The 23205-nt window shown below is 54.0% G+C and overlaps 8 protein-coding genes across 10 annotated transcripts; 4 read left to right on the forward strand and 4 right to left on the reverse strand.

Moving 5' to 3' along the window:
• Positions 1–243: 243 nt before the first annotated feature.
• On the forward strand, positions 244–1524 carry c17h7orf25 (chromosome 17 C7orf25 homolog). Its single transcript, XM_049747837.1, has one exon. It carries the CDS (start codon positions 244–246, stop codon positions 1486–1488), a length of 1245 nt encoding a protein of 414 aa, XP_049603794.1. The 3' UTR covers positions 1489–1524.
• A 372-nt stretch (positions 1525–1896) lies between these two features.
• LOC125985241 (inositol monophosphatase 1) lies at positions 1897–5192 on the reverse strand. Its single transcript, XM_049747911.2, has 9 exons — positions 5052–5192; positions 4443–4515; positions 4226–4365; positions 3930–4034; positions 3813–3858; positions 2506–2614; positions 2328–2436; positions 2108–2259; positions 1897–2043 (listed from the first exon to the last, which is right to left on the reverse strand). Exons 2-9 carry the CDS (start codon positions 4503–4505, stop codon positions 1925–1927), a joined length of 843 nt encoding a protein of 280 aa, XP_049603868.1. The 5' UTR covers positions 4506–4515; positions 5052–5192; the 3' UTR covers positions 1897–1924.
• Positions 5193–6025: 833 nt separating this feature from the next.
• Positions 6026–9257, reverse strand: riok1 (RIO kinase 1 (yeast)). The gene is made up of 17 exons (XM_049747786.1): positions 9107–9257; positions 8778–8949; positions 8634–8715; positions 8495–8564; positions 8291–8333; positions 8122–8214; positions 7946–8058; positions 7792–7872; positions 7631–7717; positions 7420–7557; positions 7247–7350; positions 7081–7187; positions 6950–7015; positions 6777–6893; positions 6613–6666; positions 6261–6404; positions 6026–6203 (listed from the first exon to the last, which is right to left on the reverse strand). Exons 1-17 carry the CDS (start codon positions 9163–9165, stop codon positions 6099–6101), a joined length of 1635 nt encoding a protein of 544 aa, XP_049603743.1. The 5' UTR covers positions 9166–9257; the 3' UTR covers positions 6026–6098.
• A 52-nt stretch (positions 9258–9309) lies between these two features.
• On the forward strand, positions 9310–11566 carry rpp40 (ribonuclease P/MRP 40 subunit). The gene is made up of 8 exons (XM_049747839.2): positions 9310–9684; positions 9914–10043; positions 10121–10189; positions 10270–10356; positions 10577–10699; positions 10805–10979; positions 11059–11178; positions 11240–11566. The coding sequence occupies exons 1-8, from the start codon at positions 9310–9312 to the stop codon at positions 11391–11393; spliced, it is 1233 nt and encodes a 410-aa protein (XP_049603796.1). The 3' UTR covers positions 11394–11566.
• A 373-nt stretch (positions 11567–11939) lies between these two features.
• On the reverse strand, positions 11940–14720 carry cdyl (chromodomain protein, Y-like). Its single transcript, XM_049747781.2, has 7 exons — positions 14519–14720; positions 13604–14324; positions 13302–13528; positions 13026–13198; positions 12528–12738; positions 12323–12466; positions 11940–12235 (listed from the first exon to the last, which is right to left on the reverse strand). Exons 1-7 carry the CDS (start codon positions 14540–14542, stop codon positions 12077–12079), a joined length of 1659 nt encoding a protein of 552 aa, XP_049603738.1. The 5' UTR covers positions 14543–14720; the 3' UTR covers positions 11940–12076.
• Positions 14721–14764: 44 nt separating this feature from the next.
• LOC125985189 (protein disulfide-isomerase tmx3a) lies at positions 14765–18835 on the reverse strand. Of its 2 annotated transcripts, XM_068648632.1 has the most exons (17): positions 18692–18785; positions 17834–17874; positions 17591–17660; positions 17471–17513; positions 17048–17171; positions 16937–16982; positions 16767–16847; positions 16585–16684; positions 16430–16507; positions 16282–16348; positions 16120–16218; positions 15963–16020; positions 15841–15900; positions 15707–15763; positions 15497–15626; positions 15352–15420; positions 14765–15237 (listed from the first exon to the last, which is right to left on the reverse strand). In XM_068648632.1, the coding sequence occupies exons 2-17, from the start codon at positions 17871–17873 to the stop codon at positions 15058–15060; spliced, it is 1302 nt and encodes a 433-aa protein (XP_068504733.1). In that variant the 5' UTR covers position 17874; positions 18692–18785; the 3' UTR covers positions 14765–15057. The 2 variants fall into 2 exon arrangements, with proteins under 2 accessions (XP_068504733.1, XP_049603779.1); XM_049747822.2 differs by lacking the exon at positions 17834–17874 and having other exon boundaries at positions 18692–18835.
• Positions 18242–20598, forward strand: LOC125985214 (C-C chemokine receptor type 9). Of its 2 annotated transcripts, none has more exons than XM_068648636.1 (4): positions 18242–18687; positions 19034–19086; positions 19159–19470; positions 19632–20598. In XM_068648636.1, exons 2-4 carry the CDS (start codon positions 19054–19056, stop codon positions 20400–20402), a joined length of 1116 nt encoding a protein of 371 aa, XP_068504737.1. In that variant the 5' UTR covers positions 18242–18687; positions 19034–19053; the 3' UTR covers positions 20403–20598. The 2 variants fall into 2 exon arrangements, with proteins under 2 accessions (XP_068504737.1, XP_049603818.1); XM_049747861.2 differs by having other exon boundaries at positions 18663–18805.
• Positions 20599–20789: 191 nt separating this feature from the next.
• Positions 20790–23030, forward strand: bfsp2 (beaded filament structural protein 2, phakinin). The gene is made up of 7 exons (XM_049747824.1): positions 20790–21254; positions 21746–21828; positions 21903–22059; positions 22169–22330; positions 22399–22524; positions 22591–22826; positions 22899–23030. Exons 1-7 carry the CDS (start codon positions 20790–20792, stop codon positions 22945–22947), a joined length of 1278 nt encoding a protein of 425 aa, XP_049603781.1. The 3' UTR covers positions 22948–23030.
• The last annotated feature ends 175 nt before the right edge of the window (positions 23031–23205 follow it).

Consider the following 23205-nt stretch of genomic DNA (forward strand, 5'->3'; position numbering starts at 1 on the left):
GAGTTCTAGGTCGACCGTGCGATGTTTCCTATGACGACGACCACGTTGGCCGCTTTGCGTAGCTTGCCTTGTCAAGAAGTTTCAAATCGCGTGGAACAAAGCGCAATTAAATCAATCGTGTGTGTGCACTAGAAATAAATTTTGTACCTCCGAAAACAAACAACCGGCGCAGTCCCCCCTCCCTCCTTCCTTCCTGATCGATGGATGGATGGCTTGTGTGTCCCCAGGTAGAATGCGTGCGTCATGTCTCTCCAGGACATGTTACAGGAGCAAATGGGCGTGGCAAAGGCCTTGTGCCAGCGCGCTGAGCAAATCAGTCCAGCCGTGGAAGGACGCGGAAAACTTTGTGGCAAGCTCCGCGCCGAGTTGCGCTTCCTGCAGCGGGCAGAAGGCGGCGAGCTTCTTCTCAAAGAGTCTCAGCTACACAGCACCAACCTCACACACCTGACCGCTGTGTTGGATTCAGCTGAGAGCCTGGAGGATGTGGTGGCGGTACTCCACGTCTTCTCCTACCGAGACGCTGCTGGTAACAAGCGCACGCTGGTGGTGGACGTGGTGGCCAATGGCGGTCACACGTGGGTCAAGGCGGTGGGCAGGAAGGCCGAGGCGCTGCACAGCATCTGGCAGGGCCGCGGCAGCTACGGCGCCAAGAGCGTGGTCGGGCAGGCCGAGGACTTTGTGTGCGCCAGCCGCCAGCAGCCCGTCGAGTACCTCCACCCTCACATTGTCTTTGCCTTCTACAACGGCGTGTCCAGCCCCATGGCGCAGCGCCTCGAGGAGATGGGCGTGGCCGTCCGCGGGGACATCGTGGCCGTCAACGCTGTGCCGGCAGCGGGAGACGAGGACCATGAGGACCATGAGGACAGCGGGGAGGAGTCAGAGCTCACCCGGGTAGACCGCACCACATTGGTGGCAAGCCTGGCCTTCCCTGCAGCGGTCCGCAGCGAGGAGTGCGGCCGCGTCAACATGGACATCACTGCGCTCATCGCCTATGTGTCATCACTGAGCCATGGCCGGTGCCACCTGGCCTTCCGGGAGCCCGTCCTGACGGAGCAGGCAGCCCAGGAACGGCGCCAGCCGGTCCTGCCGCTGTTGGACAACTTCATGGCAGGCAAGGAGCTGTACGCCTGCAGCGCTGCTGTGGCCGACTTCCGTCTCATCTTGGACACGCTGGGCGGGCCCGGCGAGAAGGAGCGCGCCGACCAGCTGCTGGCGCGCCTGCACCTGGTGGACGACCAGCCATCGGAGCGAGCGTTGGCGCTGGTGCCCAGCGCCAAGGTCAACCGCCGCTCGCTCTTGATCTTCGGGACCGGGGACTCGCTGCGTGCTGTCACCCTAACGGCAAATGGCCGCTTCGTCAGGGCCGCAGCCAATCAGGGCGTCCGATTCAGCGTCTTCATGCACCAGCCGCGGGCGCTCACCGAGGGCAAGGAGTGGAGGGCATCGCACATCCAAACTTTTACCCCAGGTCCGATGAGCGGCTCATGAGGGGTTTTTTCCTGCGCAAATAAAGAATGGGAGGCACTGCTGTTTCCTCTGTCCTTGCTGGAGGCCACACACACCCCACCTAACCCAAAACAAAAAGCTTCAACATGACTTCATGAAAAACACAAATGAGCATCGTCAGAATTCAAAACGTGTATTTGTGAAATGGATATAGAAGCAGGCATCAGAATTTTCTCTGTCAAATGTGACTAATTAATCCATTTACTTGTTTCACATTAACGATGAGGCTGTACACGGCAAGTGTCGCCCGTGTCGTCAGGGGATGTTCGCCAAATGCATCACTTCCATAGCGCAAAATAAAATAAAATAAATTGTTGCGTGGTCAGAGAGACGCTTTGGGTTGGCTAATACAAAACTAAACTAAGGGTGTCACCCCAATAGAATCAAGTCGTGAGCAATGAGCGCTCAAATTCAGAGGTCAAGAGGCGTCGTCGTCTCGGCGCACACTGAAGTCATCGATTTCTTTGGCGAGACGCTCGGCGACGCTCCTGTTGTTGGCGGCCAGAATGCGGCGAGACATCAAGTCCAGCGGGCCTCCTGTACGCATGCAGGCGCAGGTGAGCAGGGTGCCGCGTCGCCCTAACGACAGCAGAGCTCTCACCCTTGACGTCCATGAGGACGCCACCGGCCTCGGAGACGATGAGCAAGCCGGCGGCAATGTCCCACACGTGGATGCCGATCTCGTAGTATGCCTCCACGCAGCCGGATGCTACCAGGCACAAGTTGATGGCGGCGCTTCCGGCGCCACGCACACTGCAACGAAACACGCACGCCATCAGCCGTCAGTCCATGTATCCAAACCTGGACAGCAGGCACGCTACCCGTGGACAGGAATGCTGAGAACCCGTTTGAGACTGGAGAACATCTTGTCCACCGCTAGAGGGTCTCGATTTGAGCCGAACTCGGTGGCGACAAGGGCCTGCCGGATGTCTACAGGAACGTAGTCGACATCACTTCCTCATTGCAATTGTCTTTATCGGCGAGGGACGACGTGCTGACCTTGCTGCTGAGAAACCTGCAGCGGGCGCCCGTCGCAGAAGGCTCCCTTTCCCCGCCGCGCCGTGTACATCTCATCCCGCAGGCAACTGTACACCACGCCAAACTCCACCTGCGAGGCGGCGAGACCAGGCACTCCATTGACAGTGAAGGAATGAGGTCGAAATACAAAAAGTCCTGCCTCGCTACAAAAACAGATATGCTCAAACCTCATTGAATAAAGTACACAAGCAGACAAGTATATTCACATATTAAAGAAATAAAAGAAACATTTTAAGCATATAATTATACCTACACACCAAATCAATAAAGAAGACATAACTAGACATTTTTGATAAGTGGTGATGAGAAAGGTTTTTATAACTTTATGATCTGATATATTTCTGAGGACTTTGAAATAACAAATGACTTTTGATATATTGCCTAAATAGCTTAATGACCCTTAAGGAACTGTGGAACGCATGCCTGATGTTTTTTCTCTGAATCATGGACACAGCCAGAGTCATCTTGACCGTTCAGTACTGTATTGTATCTTATGTTTTGACTAATGCTAGACGCCAGTTTTTGATTACTACTGAACGCTCTGCACAGAGGGAAATAGTTTGCCTAACAAAGAAAAGATACGGTTGAATGAGGTACGACAGTGTATGTCCAAGATTGGAGAAGAATGTTCACAGGAAGGTCACGTGGAGATAAAACCAGCAGGTGCCAGAAGGAGCCACCCAAAGACTCGGCCAAAGATGATCGCCAAGGCCGAAAGACGGGAGGGAAGACAGCAGCCCCCACCCGAGAACTCGGCCAAAGATGATCGCCAAGGCCGAAAGACGGGATGGAAGACAACAGCCCCCCTCCACACACACACACCAACAACCCCCCACCTACGCACCGAATCGCCCATAACCAGCACCACTCCCATGGAAGCAGACTCTCCTTCGAACTTGCCCCACCCCGAAGACTCATCGCCCATCAATCCCGGCCCACAATAAAATTGATCTAACAACCTTGGACTTTGCCTTTTCTGAATGGAGACTTTCCGCTCTTGAAGGGCCCAGCGCTGTATTGTACTTTCCTGAAAACAGAGCTTTTTGAACAAGAATTGTGATTGAACTCAACCAATCTGTCTAATTTCTGCTTCAGTGTGTTTGCATTTTCCTAAATCTGAAGAAATCAAACGAGCACGCAGTGAGTAAATTGGATAACAGGTGATTGGCAAAGGCTTTTGCCGTGAGGCGCAGATAACGCGCTCCCTAAATTGTGGACAGAATCCAACAACATGCTTCCACATCACCGGGACGGGACAGGCCTCTCACCTGCTTGTTGACCGAAAAGCCGATGGAAACGGCGACGTAAGGGAATCTGTGGAGGCAGGAAGCGGGGTCAGGGTTGGCACGGGCGAAGGGGAGCAGGAGAAGAAGAATGGACTTCACGTGTGAACAAAGTTGGTGGTCCCGTCAATGGGGTCGATGATCCATGTGGGACTGTCGCTCAGGAGGCAAACTTCTCCTGCAGCCACCGACTCCTCCCCAATGAAGCTGGCGTGCAAACGACACCATCAGCCGGCCGCCCCACTTCCACTTCCCAGATGGTTGCCAAAAAGCTTAAGCTGGGCCGGTCCAGAGGCAGGAAACGTCCTGTATTACAGTGGCTTTTCCGGCGTTGGTTTGCTTTTCTTTGCACGCGCATGGGCACAAACGCACAAGACACACATACACGAAGTTTGTACCAGTGCGTTGGGAATTTCTCCTTGATCGACTCGATGATAAGCTTTTCGACTTTCTGGTCCGTCTCCGTCACCAAGTCAATGGACGAACTCTTGACCATCACTGCCTCCTTTTGCACGCCGCCCACCGCATCACGTACCACCTTGCCAATCACAACCAGAAGCGCTATTATCACCATGCATCTACGACACACCGGGTCCGTGCGTGTGCGTTGCGTACCTGTCCAGCTTTTCGCGCCACAGCGACAGCGTGATCCATAGCGCTCTGCCAAATGTCCGTCATACTTGGTGGTCTGCATCAGAACATGCAAGAGCGCTTTTCAAAGGCATGTACACTACTGTTGAAAAGTATGGGGTCACCCAGATTATTTAGAGTTTTCCATTAAAACTAACATAATTACTCAAGGGTTTTCTAAGCATTCATTAGCCTTCTAACACATTTGGCAAACTCAATGGACCAATGGACACTGGAGGGATGGTTGCTGGAAATAGGACTTTATATATTGCATTAAAAAGCAGACGTTTGCGGCTACAATAGTCAGTCACATCAACAACGTATCGTGTGTATTCCTGATTAGTTTGATGTTATCCTCGTTATTTTGTGAATTTTGAAGTGACCCCAAACTTTTGTACGCACATTCACGTCTCAGAGACAAATTATCACATTGGAATCATTTGAAGTAGCGGTTAAGAGGCAAGGTTGAAGAAAACGTCGTTACTTGAACGGGTGACTATCAACAAGTCTGTTCATATTTCAGTGTATCTTCAGCTTCGACGGGAAAGTGGAGCCAAAACAAGCACAACCAAAAGTCTATAATGACCAACTTACGATTGTCGACTTAAAAAAACAACGAGAAGGACGATGTGATGCTGAATTCTAGCTTGACGGTGCGGATCAGTAACGCCACTCACTTCCGGGTTTTGTCTTCTTCGTTCTCCACCTGTGTGGCTGCCGCCACTGCCCTCTGCTGGTCACACCGGGACCCGCTTGGGCTACCGATGGAGATTAGCTAGTAACAAACGTCAACATTCTAAAGAGTTTTATTGGCTTATTTGATCACAATGTGATAGTTGTGTCAATACAATTAAGCGTAAGTGGACATTTTGAATGAGGGAAGAAACTGAACCAAAACATTTTTAAATACAAGATGAAAGTCAATACATCAATGACATCTGGATGAAATCACGTTACTGAACTGATAATGGATGCGAAAAGGTTCTTTCAATTTTCAGAACACTTTTTTTTTTAACCATTTTAACAGCAAAGTGCAAACAATTCATTTTTCCCACCTTAACCTATCTTGCATCAAGCATCTCCGATTGGTCACCACGCTGCCGTGGCGACGAGCATGTTATTAGCTCAGCTCATCGTCGTCACGGCAACAGAGAAAGGCTCGCGCGATCCGATCGGCCGACGAGCTGGCTGCGATGACTCGCCGTGAAATCATGTTGAAGCGGGAGCCTGAGGAGGACACTCGCCAACGACAGCCGACACGACGCACCATCGGTATCCTTGACGACGCCTCCGGCTTCCCGGATGATGATGGCGGAGGCGGCGACCTTCCAGCTGTCAATCTCCACGTGATTGTAGACGTCAGCAGCCCGACGCACGCACCCTGCAACGCCTTCACAAGCGTCAACACCTGCAGAAGCTCAGCACGCATTGACATAACCTTCAATGTGGGCCACCAATCAGTACCCTTCGTTGTGTCCACGCACATATTAAGAGCCCCAGTTTGCGTTGACGCACGCACGCAGTGCTGCATCAGAAACTGCAAAGACCGAAAGAGGGGAAGCGTTCACTAAGTTCATCGAAATTTATTTAATGAAGGACCAAACGAATGAGGCCGCCGAGGGCCAGCTCCGACACTCATCTTCACTTCTTGGTCTTAGCGATTTTCTCCTTCCTTTTCTTGAGGTGTTTTGGAACTTTAGACTTCCTCTTTTCTCTCTGAGCTTCTTTCACCAACCTCTTCTTCTCCTGGAACAAAAAGGCCACGTTTGTCCTTTCCCAGCGCTGAGCGTGGCAAACAAGTACCTTTTTGTCCAGGGGCTCAGCATTGTCGCTGGGTGGCGTCCGAGTGGCCTTGCCCGCCTCATCTTGGTCAACCTCCTCTTCCTCAACCTCCTCTTGCTCCCCCTCCGACGAGGACAAGCTGTTGTCCTCCAGCAGAGCCGGAACCTGAAGACGGAGGATTGCGCTCAAATTGAACGGGGCAGCTTTCCCCAGCCGTGAGCAAGTCTTAGCGCACGCACACATCTCCCGTGATGCCATTTTGGGTTTTTTTTTTTCCAACCCCAGCCGCAGCTTGTCAGCACGAATTGTCGCGATAGAACGTGAACGGGGTTTGGGCGATTCAAAGCCTCAAGCCAGTGTGAAGCCATCCTACCATCTGAACGCCAGAAAGATCCTTCTTCAGTCCCGTCAGCGTCTGATAGAGAACCTGAAGAACCGAAAGCAAGAAGAGGACGGTGATTCGCCGAGCTCCTCTTTTCGTGAAGATTGGGAGCTTCCTGCGAGCAAAGCGCAGACAGCCGCCGCCGCTCCACTCACGTTGTCATTGTGCTGGTCCGCGGTGGTCTCCTCCTCCCCCGTCCTGAGCATGTCGACGTCTCGCTCGTAGTGGCTGACCTCAGTGAGCGTTCGTGGGATGTAGGCCTTCTTGAACACCTGATTGGACACCCAGTCAGAGACGTGGACAAAAGTGGCCGCTCTCCGTCTCTCACCTCCTCGTCCACTTGGTCGGCATCCGATCGCTGTTCCGCCGTCCGCTGGGCCGCGACAACCATCATCTGCGCCGGCCAGCATACGTGGTCAGGTGAGTAAAAGTCAGAGGTTACGCTCGCCGCTTACGCACCTTCTCCAGGTACTGGTCCACGTTGTCGCAGGTTATGGACAGGTCAGTGATGAAGTCAAAAAGCTCTCGCGTGGTCATCACCGCCACGCCGCGCTTGCCGAAAAACTCTGAAAGCGAAAAAGTGTTCAACTCTCTGCCGAGGGGGCTTCTCAAAATGTCCACTCACCGTTGACGTTACCGCAGTCTTTGCGGAGGAAGTCCAGCGCGCGCGGGTGGTCATGTTCCACCGACTGCGACACGTCGATGATGTAAACGCCGCCACGGTGATATCTGGAAGCGGATCGGGCAGAAATTGAGGTCGGCTGCCGCCACCGCAAAGTGGCTCGCCGCAACGCTTACAGCATGTTGAACTCGCTGAGGTCAGCGTGAACCAGCTTGGCCCGCTGGAACATGTTCCTCATGTCGTGGACCACCTGCAGGTAGAGCTCGCGGGCCTTGGACTCAGACAGGACAGCGTTCTTCAGCAGCGGGGCGGGCCTACTCAAGCAGGGCAGACAGACGTGAGAAGGCCGAACAACCAGCCGGCGCAGAGCTCGCTGGCGGGCCTCACATGTCGTCTTTGCCGATGAAGGTCATGAGCAGCACGTGGCTCCGCAGCAGCAGTGGTTCCGGGCTGGGAATGCCGGCCGTCTGCAACCTGAGAGCGTCAGGGAGGTTTGAGTGTGAGTGCGCCAGTTTTGGGGAGTGGAGGACTTGCGGAAAAGCTGGGACCTGATCAGGTTCCTCATCTCCTTCTCGGCCCAAGTTCGCACCATCTTCCTGGGGTTGCCTTTGCAGTAACCGTGACGGAACCTGTAGGCCAAAAAGGCTTTAGCCCCCACGGACGACTTTGAGTCGAGACAGAACAGAGAGGCGAGCGCGCGACCTGAACTCGCCGCTGACGTATTTGTCTCGGTCCCTGAAGTGCAGGACGGATGTCTTGTAGATTTTGATGGCTCGGCCTTCTCCGCCGGAAGTGACGGCGTGGTAGACGTTGGCCTGACGGGATGGGCGCATTGAGGAGAGGCGGAGCGTGGCAGAGGGACATCAACGCGTGCTCACCTCTTTCCCCGTGCTGATGCAGCCATTGATTTCCGAGATGATCCCACGAGTCAACATCTTGAAGAGAATCATTCGCGTCCGAGGATCTAAAACCTGCACCGCACTTGAGTCAGGCACAAACCTTGTAGCCTCTTCACAATCAAAGTATTTCCATCACGTTAATCGGCACCTGTTCCACTGTGGCCCGGTCCGATTTATCCTTCAGGCGGTACCTGCAGGTGAGAACAAAGACCACCTCTGTCATTTTGGCAAATGTCACCACATTGTGATTGCGGGCTAGCTGATAAGGAACGATCGCTGACGCGGTTGCCGATGCGATCGCCGCCTTAGCTCCCCAGTCTCCCCAAAGACGCTTTTTGGAGCGCTGACGTACGTGTCGGCGTCCTTCTGCTTCTGCTTTGTCGTCACTTTGTTCATTACAGAGTCAGACAAGTTGAGCTTATCTGCAAATGAACAAGCACGTGAGAAAAGGTGCCATGTTTTGAGTGGGCGGGTGTGAGCATGGGGGCTACCTAGGTTTATCTTGTGCTCAAACCTCCTCAGCGACCTGTCTGTGGTAAGAAGCGTGTGATTGGGCAAATTCTGTTTGTTCGCCTGAAAAACAAAACCGCCACGGGATCATTACCATCCATCATCGTAGCTGTAAATCGTCTCACCTGAGCAACGGCACTGCGGTTAAATCGTTTGGTTAGATCCCCTCCTGCGGCAGACCACGCCCAATCGTCATCATCACAAGCGTCTTCATCATCGTCGTCATCATCATCATCGCTGTACTGCTGCAGGCCAGCTCGCTTGATATCACGTGAGACGTCCAACGCTTGGGATTGGCTGCAGAGGAACGAAACAAACAACACACGGTTATTATTTTGACGGGTACTATTTTAAAAACAGGACTGTCACACGACGGTCTCAGGCCTAAGTGTGACGTCAAACGCGGTTATCAAGGCTACGCGTGAACATAAACCACGCGCACGCGGTTGCTTACCCGCCCTCGTCCTCCACGTCATCAAACTGTCCAGGTACAGAGTCGACCACCAACGCCATGACGTCACTAACTAATGCCAAAGATCAGTAAAGTCAACTCGGTGTGAAAATTTAGTGTTGCCTTGAGTCGTGATCACAACAACAGCGTGCTCGACCGACTTCCGGGTCTGGACAGTGGACACGTGAATACAACCCGCGAGGAAGATGTCAGCGTCGTCATTCAGCGCAACATACATCGCCCCCTGTTGGACAGGAGCTTTATTTTTCTGCATTTCAAATGTCTCGTTGAGCCTAAAGAAACACCGATTGCAGGTGATAGTTGCAGGAAAAATACAACAAATAAAAGTGATGACACGTGCCACTACTGACAACAACAACAACAACACACAAACACACAAGAAAGAAGAGGAGCAACAGGAAGTAGTGTGCTACCCGGCTTCCGGATGGCTTGTTTGTACCCCAAAGGTGGTCGGAGCGAAGATGAGCAGCAGAACCATTCTTAAGTGTGAAACGTCTTCTCTGCTGCACCCAAACAACAGACTAAGAGCGCAACTGGAGCAGTTGCCCTTTAACTACAAGGTCAGACGCTCACGCTAACCCGCGTGTACATTATCCGCCAGATAGGAGTCAAATTCCCCCATCGTTTTTTTTTTTTTGCGCCTGTCTCCTGTCCGTCAAAAACAATAGGTGACGTCACGATAAATGACAAATATGACTTTTTGTATGTTGAAATAGCGACGTTACAGTTCTGACGACTCCATGTCTTTTCCATTTCCCTTTGTCAATTAAATGTTTGGTTTTTGTGCAGGCAACCGTGCTGCTCCCAGATTGTGACCACGCTCCTTCTGAGTTGGATGCAACTTTAAGAAGTTTCCAAAGTTTCTACCTGATCCAGAAACTTCCGCTCTGTGAACTTTTGGAGGAATGCTTCAGACGCGGTACCGCACTCGGGGCATCACCCCTGTCCCAATAGACTTGCATGTCAACTGACTAACCAGATGTGCGTGTGCTTCAGGAAACGTGTGCGGCTTGTCCTACAAGACTCGCATCGACGAAGACAACTGCGCCTTTCTCAAGGCAAATGGTAACATACTTCAGGATGTGCCACCACCTACACTAGCTATACTTTTCTCTAAACATGGCTAAATGTGTGCTTGCGTGCAGGACATCTGTGTCTGTCTTTGGACAAAGACTCATACGAGCTGTTGGGAATCCAAGGCAAAGCGTGCAGACCAAAGTGCAGCAGATACGGTGGGAAGCGCTGCTTCTCCTTTTGACGTCAGCAGCAATGCACGATAAATCGTTGGCTGTTGTCAAACCTATTCGGGACTATTTGAACAAACCATGACGAACAACCAACGTTCGGGCTTTGCCCAAACTCTCACTAACCTTTGCTAGGGTGCTAGGCATGGAGCCTACAAGTTGCAGGCGCTGACTCACACCAGCATGCTAACTTGTGACTTGTCTCTAGTGATCAATGTGGATTTGAGTGACAGCAACATGGCTCCTGGCAGCCCGGGCTACCGGCGTCTTCTCAGCGGTCTGACCTCACGACTTCCATTAAGGATGGACTTCCTGCTGGCGCCCACTTCAGGTGACTTGCTGTCTCCTTCCGTGCACTTTGGATGGTTCTGAGAGTTCGATGGCCGGCGCACGTTTAAGTGAATTAAATGCCACCGTGTTGCGTTTGCCCTCGCAGAGGACACAGGCGTGTTGCAACCATTGCTGCGGAGATACAAGTGGTCGCGGCACACGCCCGAGGTCAGCGGTCGCCTCGTGAGCCACCCTGTGCCGCCCGCTTGCGACCTGCGCTCGCACGACCCCTTCGACCTTCTGGAGTGGCTCGGGGCTGTCCAAGCTGACCTGGACTGGAGGTGAGGAAACGAGACCGAAGGAGGCAGCGACCCGCCGATTTGTCCACTGACTGGCCCTGGCCCTTTGTTGTCGCCACAGCTTTCCGTTGCCCTCGGCGTGTCCTCGTCCGTCCAGGAACTCCTCTCAGAGCTCGTTTCTTCTCGCCACACGCGGTCTGCTGCTTCCTGAAAACATCATGACGCTGATCCAGCAGCTCGGGTAAGCTGGGAAGCTCGCCCGGCAACGTGGGTCACTGATTAGTAGCTGGTTTGTCTTGCAGCCATTTCCTGGAGGGGGCGCACTCGCCAGACTGGGCAGCCATCACAGTTCACGGCTTTTTGGACAGTCTGCACGTGCACGAGCGCCACTTCTACACGCTAATCCTCTTCCCTGACCGCACCTACTCCCTGCACCTGGCCACGCCTGCCTCCTGACCACATGCCTGCAAACACTGGAATGCAACATCCAACCGCATCACAGATTTAGCAACCTTAGGAAAATTCAAACAAGTTGTTCCCGTGTCAACAAACCACGGTCGTCTTCAGTTTGGAAGCCCAATTTTTCTCCTTTGTTTTGATAAATGTACTTGAGTTTTCTGAGATGTGTATTTGATGGTTCTGTGTGTATATCTAAAAAATAGTAACGTTTTAACAAAATACCCACATGCACATACGTTGGGAAACTTTCTTTTGGTGCCACGGGCCACTTTCAGCGAGAAACAATTTAAGGCACTACAATACGAAACGTGGTTGTGAGCCGCTCAAATCTTGCCCCCCCTTCAGCTGATGTCCTTCCTCCCACCTGAGGCTCACATCGCGCCAGGTGACCTTCCGGCCCGATCGTCCTCCCGTCCAAGCTTCTTCCGGAACCCCATCCACCGCTTTGTTCGGGGAGTCCCGTGTGGGTAGAGCCCTGAGGTTGGAGGGTTTTCAAACCAGCAGGGAGCGCCACAATAGCCACATAAAAGTGAAACACCCAAGTACCGCGAGACTCCTTTCCTGTTTTACTTGGCAATGTAGAAAAGATACAAACGTGTTGTTCGCAAGGGTGCGGCACGGAAAGGAGCTAGGAGACTAAGTCCGGCCTTAGAAGCACAAACGGGTTCCGGGTCCTAGTCCTAGTAGAGCTCTTTGCCTCTGTGCAGGTGCTGCAAGATTGCGTCGGTTCCTTGCGACGAGCCCCAAATTCTCTTTAAGGCTTCGCACTCGCGCTCGTTGGTTTGCTCCAGGGAACTTCGGCTGGAGTTCCTCATCAAGGCTTTGGACTCCCGCAGGACCTGCGGCGTGCATGCATGTTATTGGTGCCAGAAGAGAAGCGACCTGTCTAGCGTAAATTCTACCGAGTAATACTGAGCAAGACTCACGAGCGAGTCGACGGTGACCAGTTCTTTGATGCGCAGCATGACTTCCTGTGTGAAGGTTCCTGGCCAGAGAACCTGCGAGACCAAACCTTTGGAACAAGCCTCCTGCGCCGTCAACTTCCTGCCGCTCAAGAGCAGCTCGTTGGCCTGCCAGCAAAAGGGAGGGCATCAGGCGCGGCTCTTGTCACCTCAGCGGCGGTGGACCGACCGAGGGGGGGCCCATGATGCAGGGAAGGGTGAAGGAGGAGCAGGCGTCTGGCGTCTGCCCGTAGGCGGTGTAGGGCGTCTGGAACCAGGCCTTCTCATTGGCCCACACCACATCGCATAGCGGCAAGATGGCGGCGCCCAGGCCCAGTGCCGGCCCGTTGACTGCGGCCACGATGGGCTTGCGGAACTGGATGAAAGTGTTGACGAACGTCCTGAGGGAAGGAAGCACAATGCGCTGGCGTCACTCGGCCAGCGTTTACATTTGAAGGCAGTCAACCATTGCCGCTTTGCTCAGCCAGTCAGAATACAGCATCCAACTAAGAAAGAACTTCATCACAGCTATGGGGAGAAATCGGTTTGTTTTTTTAATATGGGCTCAAAAGAATCTCCACGTGTCTTTCTTTCAATGTCAAATCAAAGCTGATGATGCTCTCAACCGTTTGCTGCTATAATTGCATCGACTCTATTGAATCCCCGCAAAGGCGAGGCGAGCCCTTACCTGATGGTTTCGGCCATCTTGACGCTCTCCTTCTTCCTGTCATCAGTGAGGCGTCTGATCAAGTCGCGCAAGTCCAGGCCGCCGCAGAAGACGCCGCCCACGGCTCCCAGCAATACCAGCTTGCTATCGTCCGACGCCGCCGTCGCCATAGCGCTCTGGATCTCCTTCATCACCTGCGGAGGTGGCAAGGGGGCATGCCCGGCGTCCAGCGTGTTGGGATTAGATCAAAGAGAGCCAGAAGCCCCCCCCCGGCGCTCGCTTTGGCGCTCTGCGCACCTCGGGGTTTAGCGCGTTGTTCTCCGAGCTCTTGGTGGACAGCATGATGTGCGTGAAGCCATCTTGTTTCTTGACCACGATGTCGCGGTAGCGGTAGGCGCTCTCCGTCCGGCGCACGCTAAAGCGCAGACGTTTGTCAAAAGCGGCACGCGCCTCCAGACGCCGCTTGGCCGGGACGCCCATTGTAACGGTAACCGACGACGTTGCGCCCGCATCCTCAGCAGCGCCTAAGCAGACGCAGAGTCGGTCAGTTGGCACGCCCTCATTCGGTCGGACCGCGTATCCGTTTTCTTTCTTCTTACCTGTTCCGTTGAGGGGTCGCGTCATGGGCGGGTCGTTGTGGCTCCGCGACCTGATCCCCATACGGGCGCGCATCTCCCCCAGGCCTAGCTGCACGCTGGTCGGCTGCTCCAGAGCCACCTCGGGGGGCACATCGTGGGCGTCGCGGGCGCCGGCATCCGTGTTGTGGATCGCCTCGCTGGGCGCCGCCTCGCTGGGTGACTCCTCGGCATCCAGGGGGCTGTTCATGGGGCTTCTGGGCACCAGGATTTTTATCCTGCTCTTAGACAAGTCCAAGCTGCGGCGAGCAGGGCCCACCGAGGACGTTGGCATCGGGGGCGCCGACATCGAGGGTGCCGGCATCGGGGGGGCCGGCATAGCACCCGGTGACGCGAGCCCGAGGTCCTTGAGTCCGCCGGGGGAGGTGTACAGGTGAGCCGGGGTGGGCTGAGGGTCCGAGACGGGATCCGGGCAGGCGACGGGCGGGAGTCGCCCGACGTGGGCGGGGGGGCCGCAGGGGTTGCCAGGGGTACCGGTGCACAGGTAGCTGCGGGTGGAGCGCAGCATGGTGGCATCTCGGTGGCGCAGGGTGTGGTGCTGGTTGAAGTCATGCACGTACGGCATGCAGGTAGCCAAGTGACTCTCGGGCTCCCATGTGTCGCCTTCGCAGCCGTAGCCTCGCCAGCGCACCAGGTACTCCGTCCGCCCCTTCCGGTTCTTCCGCTTGTCCACGATCCGCTCCACCTATGGACAGCACGCAGCCCATTTGTTCATCTCAAACGTGTTCTTTTCAAATCAGGTTACATGTGGCTCACGGCTTGTGCATTAACCACATTTGACGACATTTGGTTGACACAACGTCACCCCGCGGCCATTCTTCAACTTTTATCCAAGTTAGCCGTGTTATACGTTAGCTCACGTTAGCATGTTAGAGTCACCTCGTATAATTCTTCCGTTGCCATGGAGACGGCGCACGAGAGCCGACAAGTTGTCGTCAGCGGGTCGCCAGCATGAAGAGCGGCAGGTGGTTCCGTTCGGTTGGACTTCCTAATCGGGGAGACGACCACTTTTGGTGGAGTACTCGGCTAGCGAGTAACAGCTTGTTAGACGCCCCGCTTGGCTTTACCGTTGCCTTTCAGGAAGCGTCCCGGCAGACCGGCCACTTTCACAATAACACACCGGCGTCATAGCAGAAAGGGAAATCTCTTTTATTTTGAAATAATTGATTGTGGCGCTTAAGAAACCTGACGTTACACTTAGGAGTTACAGTTTTTCTCTGCGTTTGTTGCATTCAAGACATAAAAAATCTTGGAAGCAAAGAGGTACACGTTGCTAACGGCACACTAATGCCAAACTCTCTTTCACACTCATACGGAAAAGTCACCTAAAAGTCATCTGGAGGCCAGTGTTTGGATTTCGTTTTAAATCGGCTTCAGTGACTTTTGAAGCCTTTTGGCGTTCTGCCGATCAGAATCATCTAGTCTGATTTCTTGTCGGCTGTTTGTCTCCGAGAGAACACGGGCCGGTTGTCGTCGTCGTCGTCCTGGCCTCCGTAGTCGGACCAGGCCTTCAGGCACACAAAGCACACCAAAAGCAAAACGCCAAACGGGATGGCCACCAGTAAGCAGGCCAGCACCGGAGCCTCGCTCAACAGCAGCTGGACAGACACAAAGACAGTGACAGACAGAACAGCCAGGGCGACGCAAAGAACCAGGATGAGAAAAGCAGGACATTCATCTGCCCTCAGTCACGAAATGTCAACAGGAAGTACCAAGAACAGGACTTTGGTGTCGTAAATGAAGCGTCTGACTCGCTGAGGGAGCCCGTTTCCTCCGTGAGCCTAAAGGAGGAGAGAGCACCAACAGGAGTCAACAGGGAAAGTTTTCGAGATTTCCAGCACTTTTTGGGGGACTCGCCTGAATGCTGCCGTCCAGAACCTGATCTACAAAGTCCAGGAGGTGGCGCTCTGTCTCCAGTGAAGCCGGCGGCATGAAGTAGCTGTCTGTCGACAAATTCAACATGATGATGGCCGGAAGGCGCAGCTCGCTGAACATGCAACAAAATACAGCAACAAATCACATGATGAACAATCACGCGCGGATGAACTCGGGCATGCATGTATTCACCCCATGATGAGCCCACTGATGTATTCACTGTCTTCCATGAAGCCAAAAAGAATGTTTCTGTGGCAATGAAAAAAGACCGAGGCTTGACACACACGCAATGGATGTTCACGTTAGGAGGCTGTCAACTTCCCGACCTGCTGTAGACTTCTTTGTAGTCTTGCGAAACTTTCCACACCAGGCTTTTGTACCTGAACCTAGAGAGGAAGCATAGCATCCACGGGGTAGACAGACAGGAAATGCATCACGCGGGTCATACCTGAGGTTTTGTTGGCTCGCGTTGACCTCGTCCAACAGCGCCAACAGGATCAGCTTTCCTGCTCGAGCAACGGGCACAAAGTGTGTTTGTCAGTCCCAGTGTGTGCGTGTGCGAGCACAGCCAGCGGGCACAGCCAGCGGGCACAGCCAGCGCTCACCCGAGTCTCCCATGGCATAGAGTGTGTGGTCGTCCACTTTGCCGTAGTTTCTGAATCTCTCCCTCTTGATCCAGGCCTTGAGTGAGCCGTCGCTGGCCTCTGGAATGCGTCAACGGTCAGTGCCCAAGGCTAAAGGTCAGAGGTCAGCTTCATAATTCCTACCATTGTAGCCAAAGCAATCGCCATCTTTGAAGACCACCACGGCCGGAAGAGCGGGAAGCGACACGGCCTGCAAACCACACAAACCGCCAACATGCGACTGAGCGACCACAATGACCTGTCTTGTGTATGCGCTTGTTCTCGTGTTGACCTTGGGCACGACATCTCTGCCGGCGGAGAAGAAAAAGGTCGACACAATCATCTCCCGAGCCACGGACAAGTACTCCCCCTGCAAACACAGGTGGCAGGTCTGCGGTTGCAGGGCAAAGGTCCCCGTGTGTGCCCGTGTGTTTGTGTGTGCCTTACTTTGAGTTGCGATGATGCTCCGATGTACACAAACATGACATCGTGGCGATTTAAGGCGTGTTGGAAAAGCTGCACGCTGGTCAAAGGTCGGATCAGCGGACTGAAAATGCACGAAACAAGAAAAAACACGTGTGCGCACGCTGGCGGGCACGGGCATGTGCGTGGGTACATGTCCTCCTCACCCACTAACTCTGTGAGCAAACTCAACAATGGCGTCTGCGGTGCGGGGACCCGAGTAAAGATACTTCTCATCGTTCTTCCACCTGGATGCATCATCATATGACAAGACAAAGACGCCATTGCAAGATCAAGTTGACATCAGCAAACATCAGCTGGCGAGCCGTGAACTCACATGAAGATGGCGGGGTAGGTGCGAACATTGAACTCTTTGGCCAAGCCTGCAGGCGCAAAGCGCATTACGGCCGAGGCCAACGAGGACGCTTTTCAATGAAGGCGGGCTCACCTGTGTTGGCGACGGCGTCACATTTGCCCACGTTGACGGGCGATCCGACGCTCTTGAGCTCGGAGCCGATCAGGTGCCAGGTCGGGTCCAGTTCCTTGCAGATCCGGCACCAAGGAGCGTAAAACTGCAAACAGCGAGGCCGTGGCGGGGGCGTTCATTGAAGTGGCCCCGTTCTTATCTGACTGCATGCCCCCGCCCCATTTAATATTTATCGTTTTATCAAACCAGACTCGTGCACTATATGAGAGTCGTTTTGTCTCTCCGCTGAGAATTGTTAATTTCTTCTGCATTTGAGAAGATGCCATCAATCTCTTTCATCTCCACCAATGGCCGTCTAGCTCCGCCCACTAAGTAGCCTACCGCACACACACACGGCTACCGAAATGTCTACAATGGCCATTGACGACACAAAGGTCAACGTACTTTAATCAGCCAAATGTCTTCCATTTGCCTGGTCTGCAACAAGCTGTCGGACAGGGGAACAGTTGGATGAACGCCTGACGGACAGGTGAGGACGTGGTGTGGAGACAAAAACGGACTCACGAGTCATCCAGCTCATCCACGAAGGCCCAAAGCGGTGCCACCGACATCCACAGCAGCAGCAGCAGCGGTGCTTGTGCGCAAAAAACAAACTATGTCATTTCTCGGCATCGACAAGTTCACCCAGGGTCGGGCTCAGCCTGAGGTCGGCCCAGGGTCAGCTCGGACTCGGCCATTCAGGACCGAGGAACGTGTGCACGAGGCTACTCACGAGTACGTGCACGAAGAAACAGTTGATGCTTTTACCTGCAAACGTGACGAGCGTCTTGCCGGCGTGTTGCGACATCCTGTGCAGATTAAGCGCAAAAGTACCTGCACGCTTGTAATCTCACCAGATAATCAGCTTTTGTTCAATAGCCTCAAACTTTATTGACACAGACAGCTCAGATGGACAAAGAGTGGACACGGATGTTTTTTTTTTTTGTTAAATTAATGTCGGGTCTCGGAGACGACCGACAGAACAAGGCCGGATGTGCGCGAATGGCCACCAAAAATACAGCCTAACCTTGAACGTAACAAAGTACTAAAATGCATCTCAATAAACAAATAGGAGGATAGACATGGATAGAATTGAAAAGAGGCTGTCAGTCATGTAAAAAGTGAGTTAACAAAAAAGCGGAACAGAAAAACAAATAAGCTTTTGCTTAATAATGAAAACAAAGGATGGCTTCTGAAGCACTTTGCCAACCTCCGTCTGTTTGTCAGCTTTGACGCAAAACAAAACAATGAAAAAAAAAAGAGCTTGCGTGCAAACCTCACACTCTCACTTCCTGTTACACAACCGCGCCAACGCTAGTAGTCACGCAATGAAAACAGTTGGGTGCACAGGAAATCATCTTTTTCTGACTGTAAGCACCATTTGATTTTGCGAAAATTGAGGGAAGGTCCAGGAGTGTCTGTGGGTCCGCCCCATCGCAACACTTCTGCTTTGACTCATCAAAACTGTACCAAAGATCCAAACACCGTTCAACCGCGGCACCACCAACGACACTGCTGTGATCCCTCGTGTCAATGAAGGCAAGATCTTTCTTGAAGCCAAAAGCCACTCAGCGACTTACCGCCGGATTTGTTATCATCTTTGTTTGAAAGCGACAAATTTGGTACCTTTCTACTCGTCTTCTTTCGGCTCTCCATTTGGAAGTTTGTCTTCTTTGACTCACCGACGTCTGTGTCGTGGCCCTCACCTCGCCTCGCCTCGTGTCACCTCGCACAGCAAAAGTATGTGGGCCAAGTTCAGCTCCTTTTTCTCGTTGTCTCCTATAAAAACAGGGAAACATTGATGCAACACGTGTAGTTGCTTTAAAGAACGCAAGGGCTGTTGTGAAGATGCGTGACCTTCATCTGATCTTGCTCCCTGCCAGGGACTTTGTTCGAAATTGCCAAGTTTGAGAGGAAAGGCTTGATCCAATTTGGCACAGTAAACACAGCTTCTGTTTTGCATTCCAGCAGGTTGCCCAGGCAAGTCAATGGACGACTTCATGACAAACTCTGTGACCGAGGTAAGGAGCCCCGCCAGCTCAGGCATGGCTGAGTAGCTATCATAACGTTTCCCTTCATTTTGCCCTTTTCAGGAGCCCTGGTTCGGTGATCCAACAGCCAGCACCCCGGACTATGAGTTGCCGGACATGACATGCAATCTGGCACCGGTGCGGGACTTCCGGCGCGCATGGGAGCCGTCGCTCTTTTGGATGATCGCGATACTGGGTGGTGCCGGGAACCTGGCAGTGGTCTGGATCTACCTGAACATCCGTCGCCGTCTTAAGACCATGACCGACGTGTTCCTGCTCAACCTGGCTGTGGCCGACCTTTTGTTCTTGGTCACGCTGCCGTTGTGGGCGGCCGAGGCGTCTCACGGCTGGACCTTTGGTGCCGCCATGTGCAAGGTAGAGTAGACCGCATTTGATTTCTTTTGGTCGTTGAATCTTGCTGGCATCACGGCCCAACCCCGGGTCAGGGAGGGGGGGGTTGCCTGGGGCCTTTGTTTCTGGTTTGCTTTCTCACCCGGTGAACCCTAATGACAGCTTGACGGCTACTTTGTCGGCAGGTGACCTTGGCGGTGTACAAAGTGAACCTGTTCAGCTCCACGCTGCTTCTGACCTGCATAAGCGTGGATCGCTACGTGGTCATCGTGCAGACGGCCAAGGCCCGAAACTCGCAGGCCGAGCGGCGCCGTTGCGGGCGGCTGGTGTGTGCTGCCGTCTGGCTGGCCGCTTTGCTGCTGGCCGTGCCTGAGCTGGTCTTCACCACCGCTGTCTCGACTGAGACGGAGGAGGGCCCGCGCCACTTCTGTCGGATGCTGTTCCCCTCGCACATAGGCCAGCACACCAAAATGGCCACGCTCTGGGTGCAGGTGCTGATGGGCTTCTGCCTGCCCTTTGCCGTCATGGCGGCGTGCTACGGCGCTGTGGTGGCCACGCTGCTCAAGACGCGTGGCTTCCAGCGGCACAAGGCCATGCGCGTGGTCCTGGCCGTGGTGGCCGTCTTCCTGGCGACCCAGCTGCCCCACAACGCCGTGCTGGTGACACAGGCCACGCAGGCGGCTCACGTGACCATCACTGACTGCCACGAGCTGAAGCACTTTCTGAAGGCGGCCCAAGTGCTAAAGACCCTGGCCTATCTGCACGCCTGCCTCAACCCCTTCCTCTACGCCTTTGTGGGGGTGCGCTTCCGCCGGGACCTCCTCCGCTTGCTGCAGCTCTGCATCTGCTGGCGGCGCCTGCCGGCGCCCTCGGACCAGCTCGCTCGCAACAGCAAAAGCGGACTTGGTTCTCCCAGAACGTCCGACAGCGACACCTCGCAGGCACTGTCTCTGTAGGCCCGGGCAGACAAAACAAGTGCCGGAAAGACGCTCGTCACACTTTTTGATTTCTTTCTACATACACTTCCTGTTTTCACCTCATTGCCATTTGTATGTGAGAGAGAGAGAGGGGGGGGGGGGGGTGCTCTCACGGTTATGCTTCAAGCCAGAACCTTTCGTCTAAAAGGAACAACAAATAAACAGCTGAGTCACAGTGTGTGTGTGTGTGTGCCTGGCTCAGATGTGCTGATGCAGCTACACTAACACACGCACAGGGAGCGTGACAACAAAGGTCAGAGGTCAGCACCGTAACACAAATGCCAGGCCGACAAAGGCGCCATCTTTCCAGAATCCAGTCCTCCCATAAATGTGGGCGAGCGGCTCCCTCTGAGGTTTCACTCTGTCATGCCTCTGTCGCGACGCCGCTCCTCCTTTTTGGGCCAATCTGCGTCCTTGTCGTCGGCGTCCTCGGGGTCGGAGCGCCCGAGCACCTCATGCGTCCGGGTGGCCCCGGGCGGGGCCTCGTCCCGGGGCGTCTTTGTAGGCGTGACCCTTCCGACGGGCGGTGCATCCAATCTGGGGACGCGCGTGTCTCGCAGAGCTTTGGGCATCAGCAGCATCTTCCTGCAGGGCACTAGGAGCAGCGCAGGGCCCCTGCTGCCCCGGGCGGGTCAGGGTGCAGCGGGGGTTGGTGCGGGCGGCGGCGCTGGCCTTAACAGCTGCTTGATGGAGTACCGAGACAAAGTCCAAGCGCTGGAACAACTCAACCAGCAGCTGGAGGAGCAAATCCACACGTGTCTGGACCGCAAGGCGTCTTGCGCTGGCGCCTGGGGGCCGCTCAGAGCCCAGTGGGAGGACGTCTACAGGCAGGTGAGAGGGGCGACCTGGGGCACAAGGACGGAGTGAAAAAACGCTCAAGCGCACCAAACTCCAGGTGCAACAATTACTCGATTCACTGACAACTTACTGAGTCGGTTGACAAACGACAACTACTTTGATAACCTTGTGAGACCTTTGACCTTTTTCAACTTTCCAGATCATCCGACGTTCAGCCTCTCAATGGGAAATTTTGTTGCATTGTTCTCCATAAAATCAGACTGACTATTTGCTTTTAATTGGGCCTCTTTACACGCACCGTCCCACCCCAAATACGTCACTTAAATGTATACAATCATATTTTTTACTGGACTGGTTGTCCCGAACCACCAGTGTGTTCAGATGGACATTTCCAACTACAAACAACACGGCTTGTCATGTACGGTACTTCGAGTCTTCAGTCGAATCGTGAAAAAGGGCCACGCCTCTAAAATAAAAACTCGACTGATTGACAGCAGTGTCTCCATGGCCACGCGTGTGTTCAGGTCAGCGAAGCAATCCTGGACAATGCCCGACTGACGCTGGAGACGGAAAATGTGCAGGCCAACGCTGAGGACTTCAAAGAAAGGTCAGAGGTTGTTTAGCGGACGCCCAGGGGTATCGCGAGGGGAGCAGGGTTAATTACGTGCGCTGTCGCTGCAGGTTTGAGAGCGAGCGACCATTTCGGAAGGCAGCGGAGGACGAGATGTCATCGCTCTACAAAGTCTTGGAAGACGCCGGCTTGACTCGGGCGGAGCTGGAAGAACAGATGGACGCAATGAGGGTCGAACTGCAAGAACTGGCGCGACAGCACGAGCAGGTCCCAAGTACAGAACAGCGTCTATGACATGGCCGACCGACTCTTAAGCGTCAACATCCACATACCTGACATCACCGACATACCTGACATCGCTGTCTCCGCCCCGCAGGACGTGCGCCTCCTCTACAGTCAAATGTCTGGACAGGAACTGGATCAAACGGATGCTCCCATCGAAACAAGCCTGGACCAGATCCTGGCCTACATCCGGAACCACTGGGAGAAAGTGACAGAGAAGAACCGGGGCGAGACAGACAGCTATCAGGAATGCAAGGTGACCAGCTGGCATGGCAGGTATGGCACGACCGGCGTTCTGGCGCTTGACACGCATTCCTCCCTCAGGACGCCAAGTGTGTGAGTCGGCTGAGTCCGGATGAGGAAGAGCTGGAGGCGCTGAAGGTCCAGTGCTCCGAGGCGGGCTGCAAGTTGCAAAGCCTGCAGGCCGAGACCGAATCTATCCGAGCTCTGGTGAGACAGACCTGACGGGAGCCCCTTGGCCTGCCACCATTCCCTACTAATGGTGTCCTCCTGCAGAAACGCGGCCTCGAGAACTCGGTGGGCGACGCTCAGCACTGGCACGACATGGAGCTCCAAAACCTGGGCTCAGTAGTGTCCAAGCTGGAGTCGGAACTGACGGACGTGCGGGCCGAGACGGAGCAACAGCGCAGGGACTACGACGGTCTCCTAGCGACCAAGCAACGGCTGGAGCAGGAGATCCGGCTGTACCACGGTATCCTGGACGGAGAGGAGCGCCGCTTCCGGCCCGCTGAGTGAGCAGCCACTGCTGACCACCGGCGCTAACATGCAATCCAGAGTTTTGACTGATCCAAATGTGCTTCTAGGAGTTTCACTCCACAGAGCAGTCACCAGATGCAGCGTGGACCCCAGTAAGCCTTTTGAAAGCGGAGATGTTCCCAATTGTACTTCCTACTGGGCAATGAGACAGATATTAAAGGTCCTACCTTTTCAACCAAGCTTGACTTGCCCATTGTTCATTGACTCGGTACAGCGAAACATCACCATGGCTGACTCGAGGGCGGGGCCGGCCGGTGACTGACGTGGTCCTCACTGCATTACGATTGACACAAGCTGAGCACGTTTGACAAACCAAGAAGCACTTTGTGAACAACAAATGCTAACTAACGATTA

Source organism: Syngnathus scovelli, chromosome 17, assembly GCF_024217435.2.
Source record: "Syngnathus scovelli strain Florida chromosome 17, RoL_Ssco_1.2, whole genome shotgun sequence".
Taxonomy (NCBI): domain Eukaryota; kingdom Metazoa; phylum Chordata; class Actinopteri; order Syngnathiformes; family Syngnathidae; genus Syngnathus; species Syngnathus scovelli.

Bases quoted from the DNA above. Each gene is read 5' to 3' on its own strand.
- bfsp2 (XM_049747824.1), top strand. From the start codon at position 20,790: ATGCCTCTGTCGCGACGCCGCTCCTCCTTTTTGGGCCAATCTGCGTCC. The intron at 21,829-21,902 runs GTCAGAGGTTGT...CTGTCGCTGCAG, and splicing joins GCTGAGGACTTCAAAGAAAG to GTTTGAGAGCGAGCGACCAT. The intron at 22,525-22,590 runs GTGAGACAGACC...GTCCTCCTGCAG, and splicing joins CCGAATCTATCCGAGCTCTG to AAACGCGGCCTCGAGAACTC.
- LOC125985189 (XM_068648632.1), bottom strand. From the start codon at position 17,873: ATGTCGCAACACGCCGGCAAGACGCTCGTCACGTTTGCAG. The intron at 16,508-16,584 runs GTAAGGCACACA...CTGTGTTTGCAG, and splicing joins GAGCATCATCGCAACTCAAA to GGGGAGTACTTGTCCGTGGC. The intron at 16,349-16,429 runs GTCAACACGAGA...TGTGGTTTGCAG, and splicing joins GCAGAGATGTCGTGCCCAAG to GCCGTGTCGCTTCCCGCTCT.
- cdyl (XM_049747781.2), bottom strand. From the start codon at position 14,542: ATGGCAACGGAAGAATTATACGAG. The intron at 13,199-13,301 runs GTGCGCAGAGCG...CCACCTCCGCAG, and splicing joins ACAACGCGCTAAACCCCGAG to GTGATGAAGGAGATCCAGAG. The intron at 12,739-13,025 runs GTAAGGGCTCGC...TCCTTCCCTCAG, and splicing joins AAGATGGCCGAAACCATCAG to GACGTTCGTCAACACTTTCA.
- c17h7orf25 (XM_049747837.1), top strand. From the start codon at position 244: ATGTCTCTCCAGGACATGTTACAGGAGCAAATGGGCGTGGCAAAGGCC.
- rpp40 (XM_049747839.2), top strand. From the start codon at position 9,310: ATGTCAGCGTCGTCATTCAGCGCAACATACATCGCCCCCTGTTGGACA. The intron at 10,700-10,804 runs GTGACTTGCTGT...TTGCCCTCGCAG, and splicing joins CCTGCTGGCGCCCACTTCAG to AGGACACAGGCGTGTTGCAA. The intron at 10,980-11,058 runs GTGAGGAAACGA...TTGTCGCCACAG, and splicing joins CAAGCTGACCTGGACTGGAG to CTTTCCGTTGCCCTCGGCGT.
- riok1 (XM_049747786.1), bottom strand. From the start codon at position 9,165: ATGGCGTTGGTGGTCGACTCTGTACCTGGACAGTTTGATGACGTGGAG. The intron at 8,565-8,633 runs GTAGCCCCCATG...GTTCATTTGCAG, and splicing joins TGAGCACAAGATAAACCTAG to ATAAGCTCAACTTGTCTGAC. The intron at 7,016-7,080 runs GTGCGTAAGCGG...TGGCCGGCGCAG, and splicing joins TGGACCAGTACCTGGAGAAG to ATGATGGTTGTCGCGGCCCA.
- LOC125985241 (XM_049747911.2), bottom strand. From the start codon at position 4,505: ATGACGGACATTTGGCAGAGCGCTATGGATCACGCTGTCGCTGTGGCG. The intron at 2,615-3,812 runs GTGAGAGGCCTG...GCCGCCTCGCAG, and splicing joins GCTTTTCGGTCAACAAGCAG to GTGGAGTTTGGCGTGGTGTA. The intron at 2,260-2,327 runs GTAGCGTGCCTG...GTTTCGTTGCAG, and splicing joins CTCAGCATTCCTGTCCACGG to TGTGCGTGGCGCCGGAAGCG.
- LOC125985214 (XM_068648636.1), top strand. From the start codon at position 19,054: ATGGACGACTTCATGACAAACTCTGTGACCGAG. The intron at 19,087-19,158 runs GTAAGGAGCCCC...TGCCCTTTTCAG, and splicing joins TGACAAACTCTGTGACCGAG to GAGCCCTGGTTCGGTGATCC. The intron at 19,471-19,631 runs GTAGAGTAGACC...CTTTGTCGGCAG, and splicing joins TTGGTGCCGCCATGTGCAAG to GTGACCTTGGCGGTGTACAA.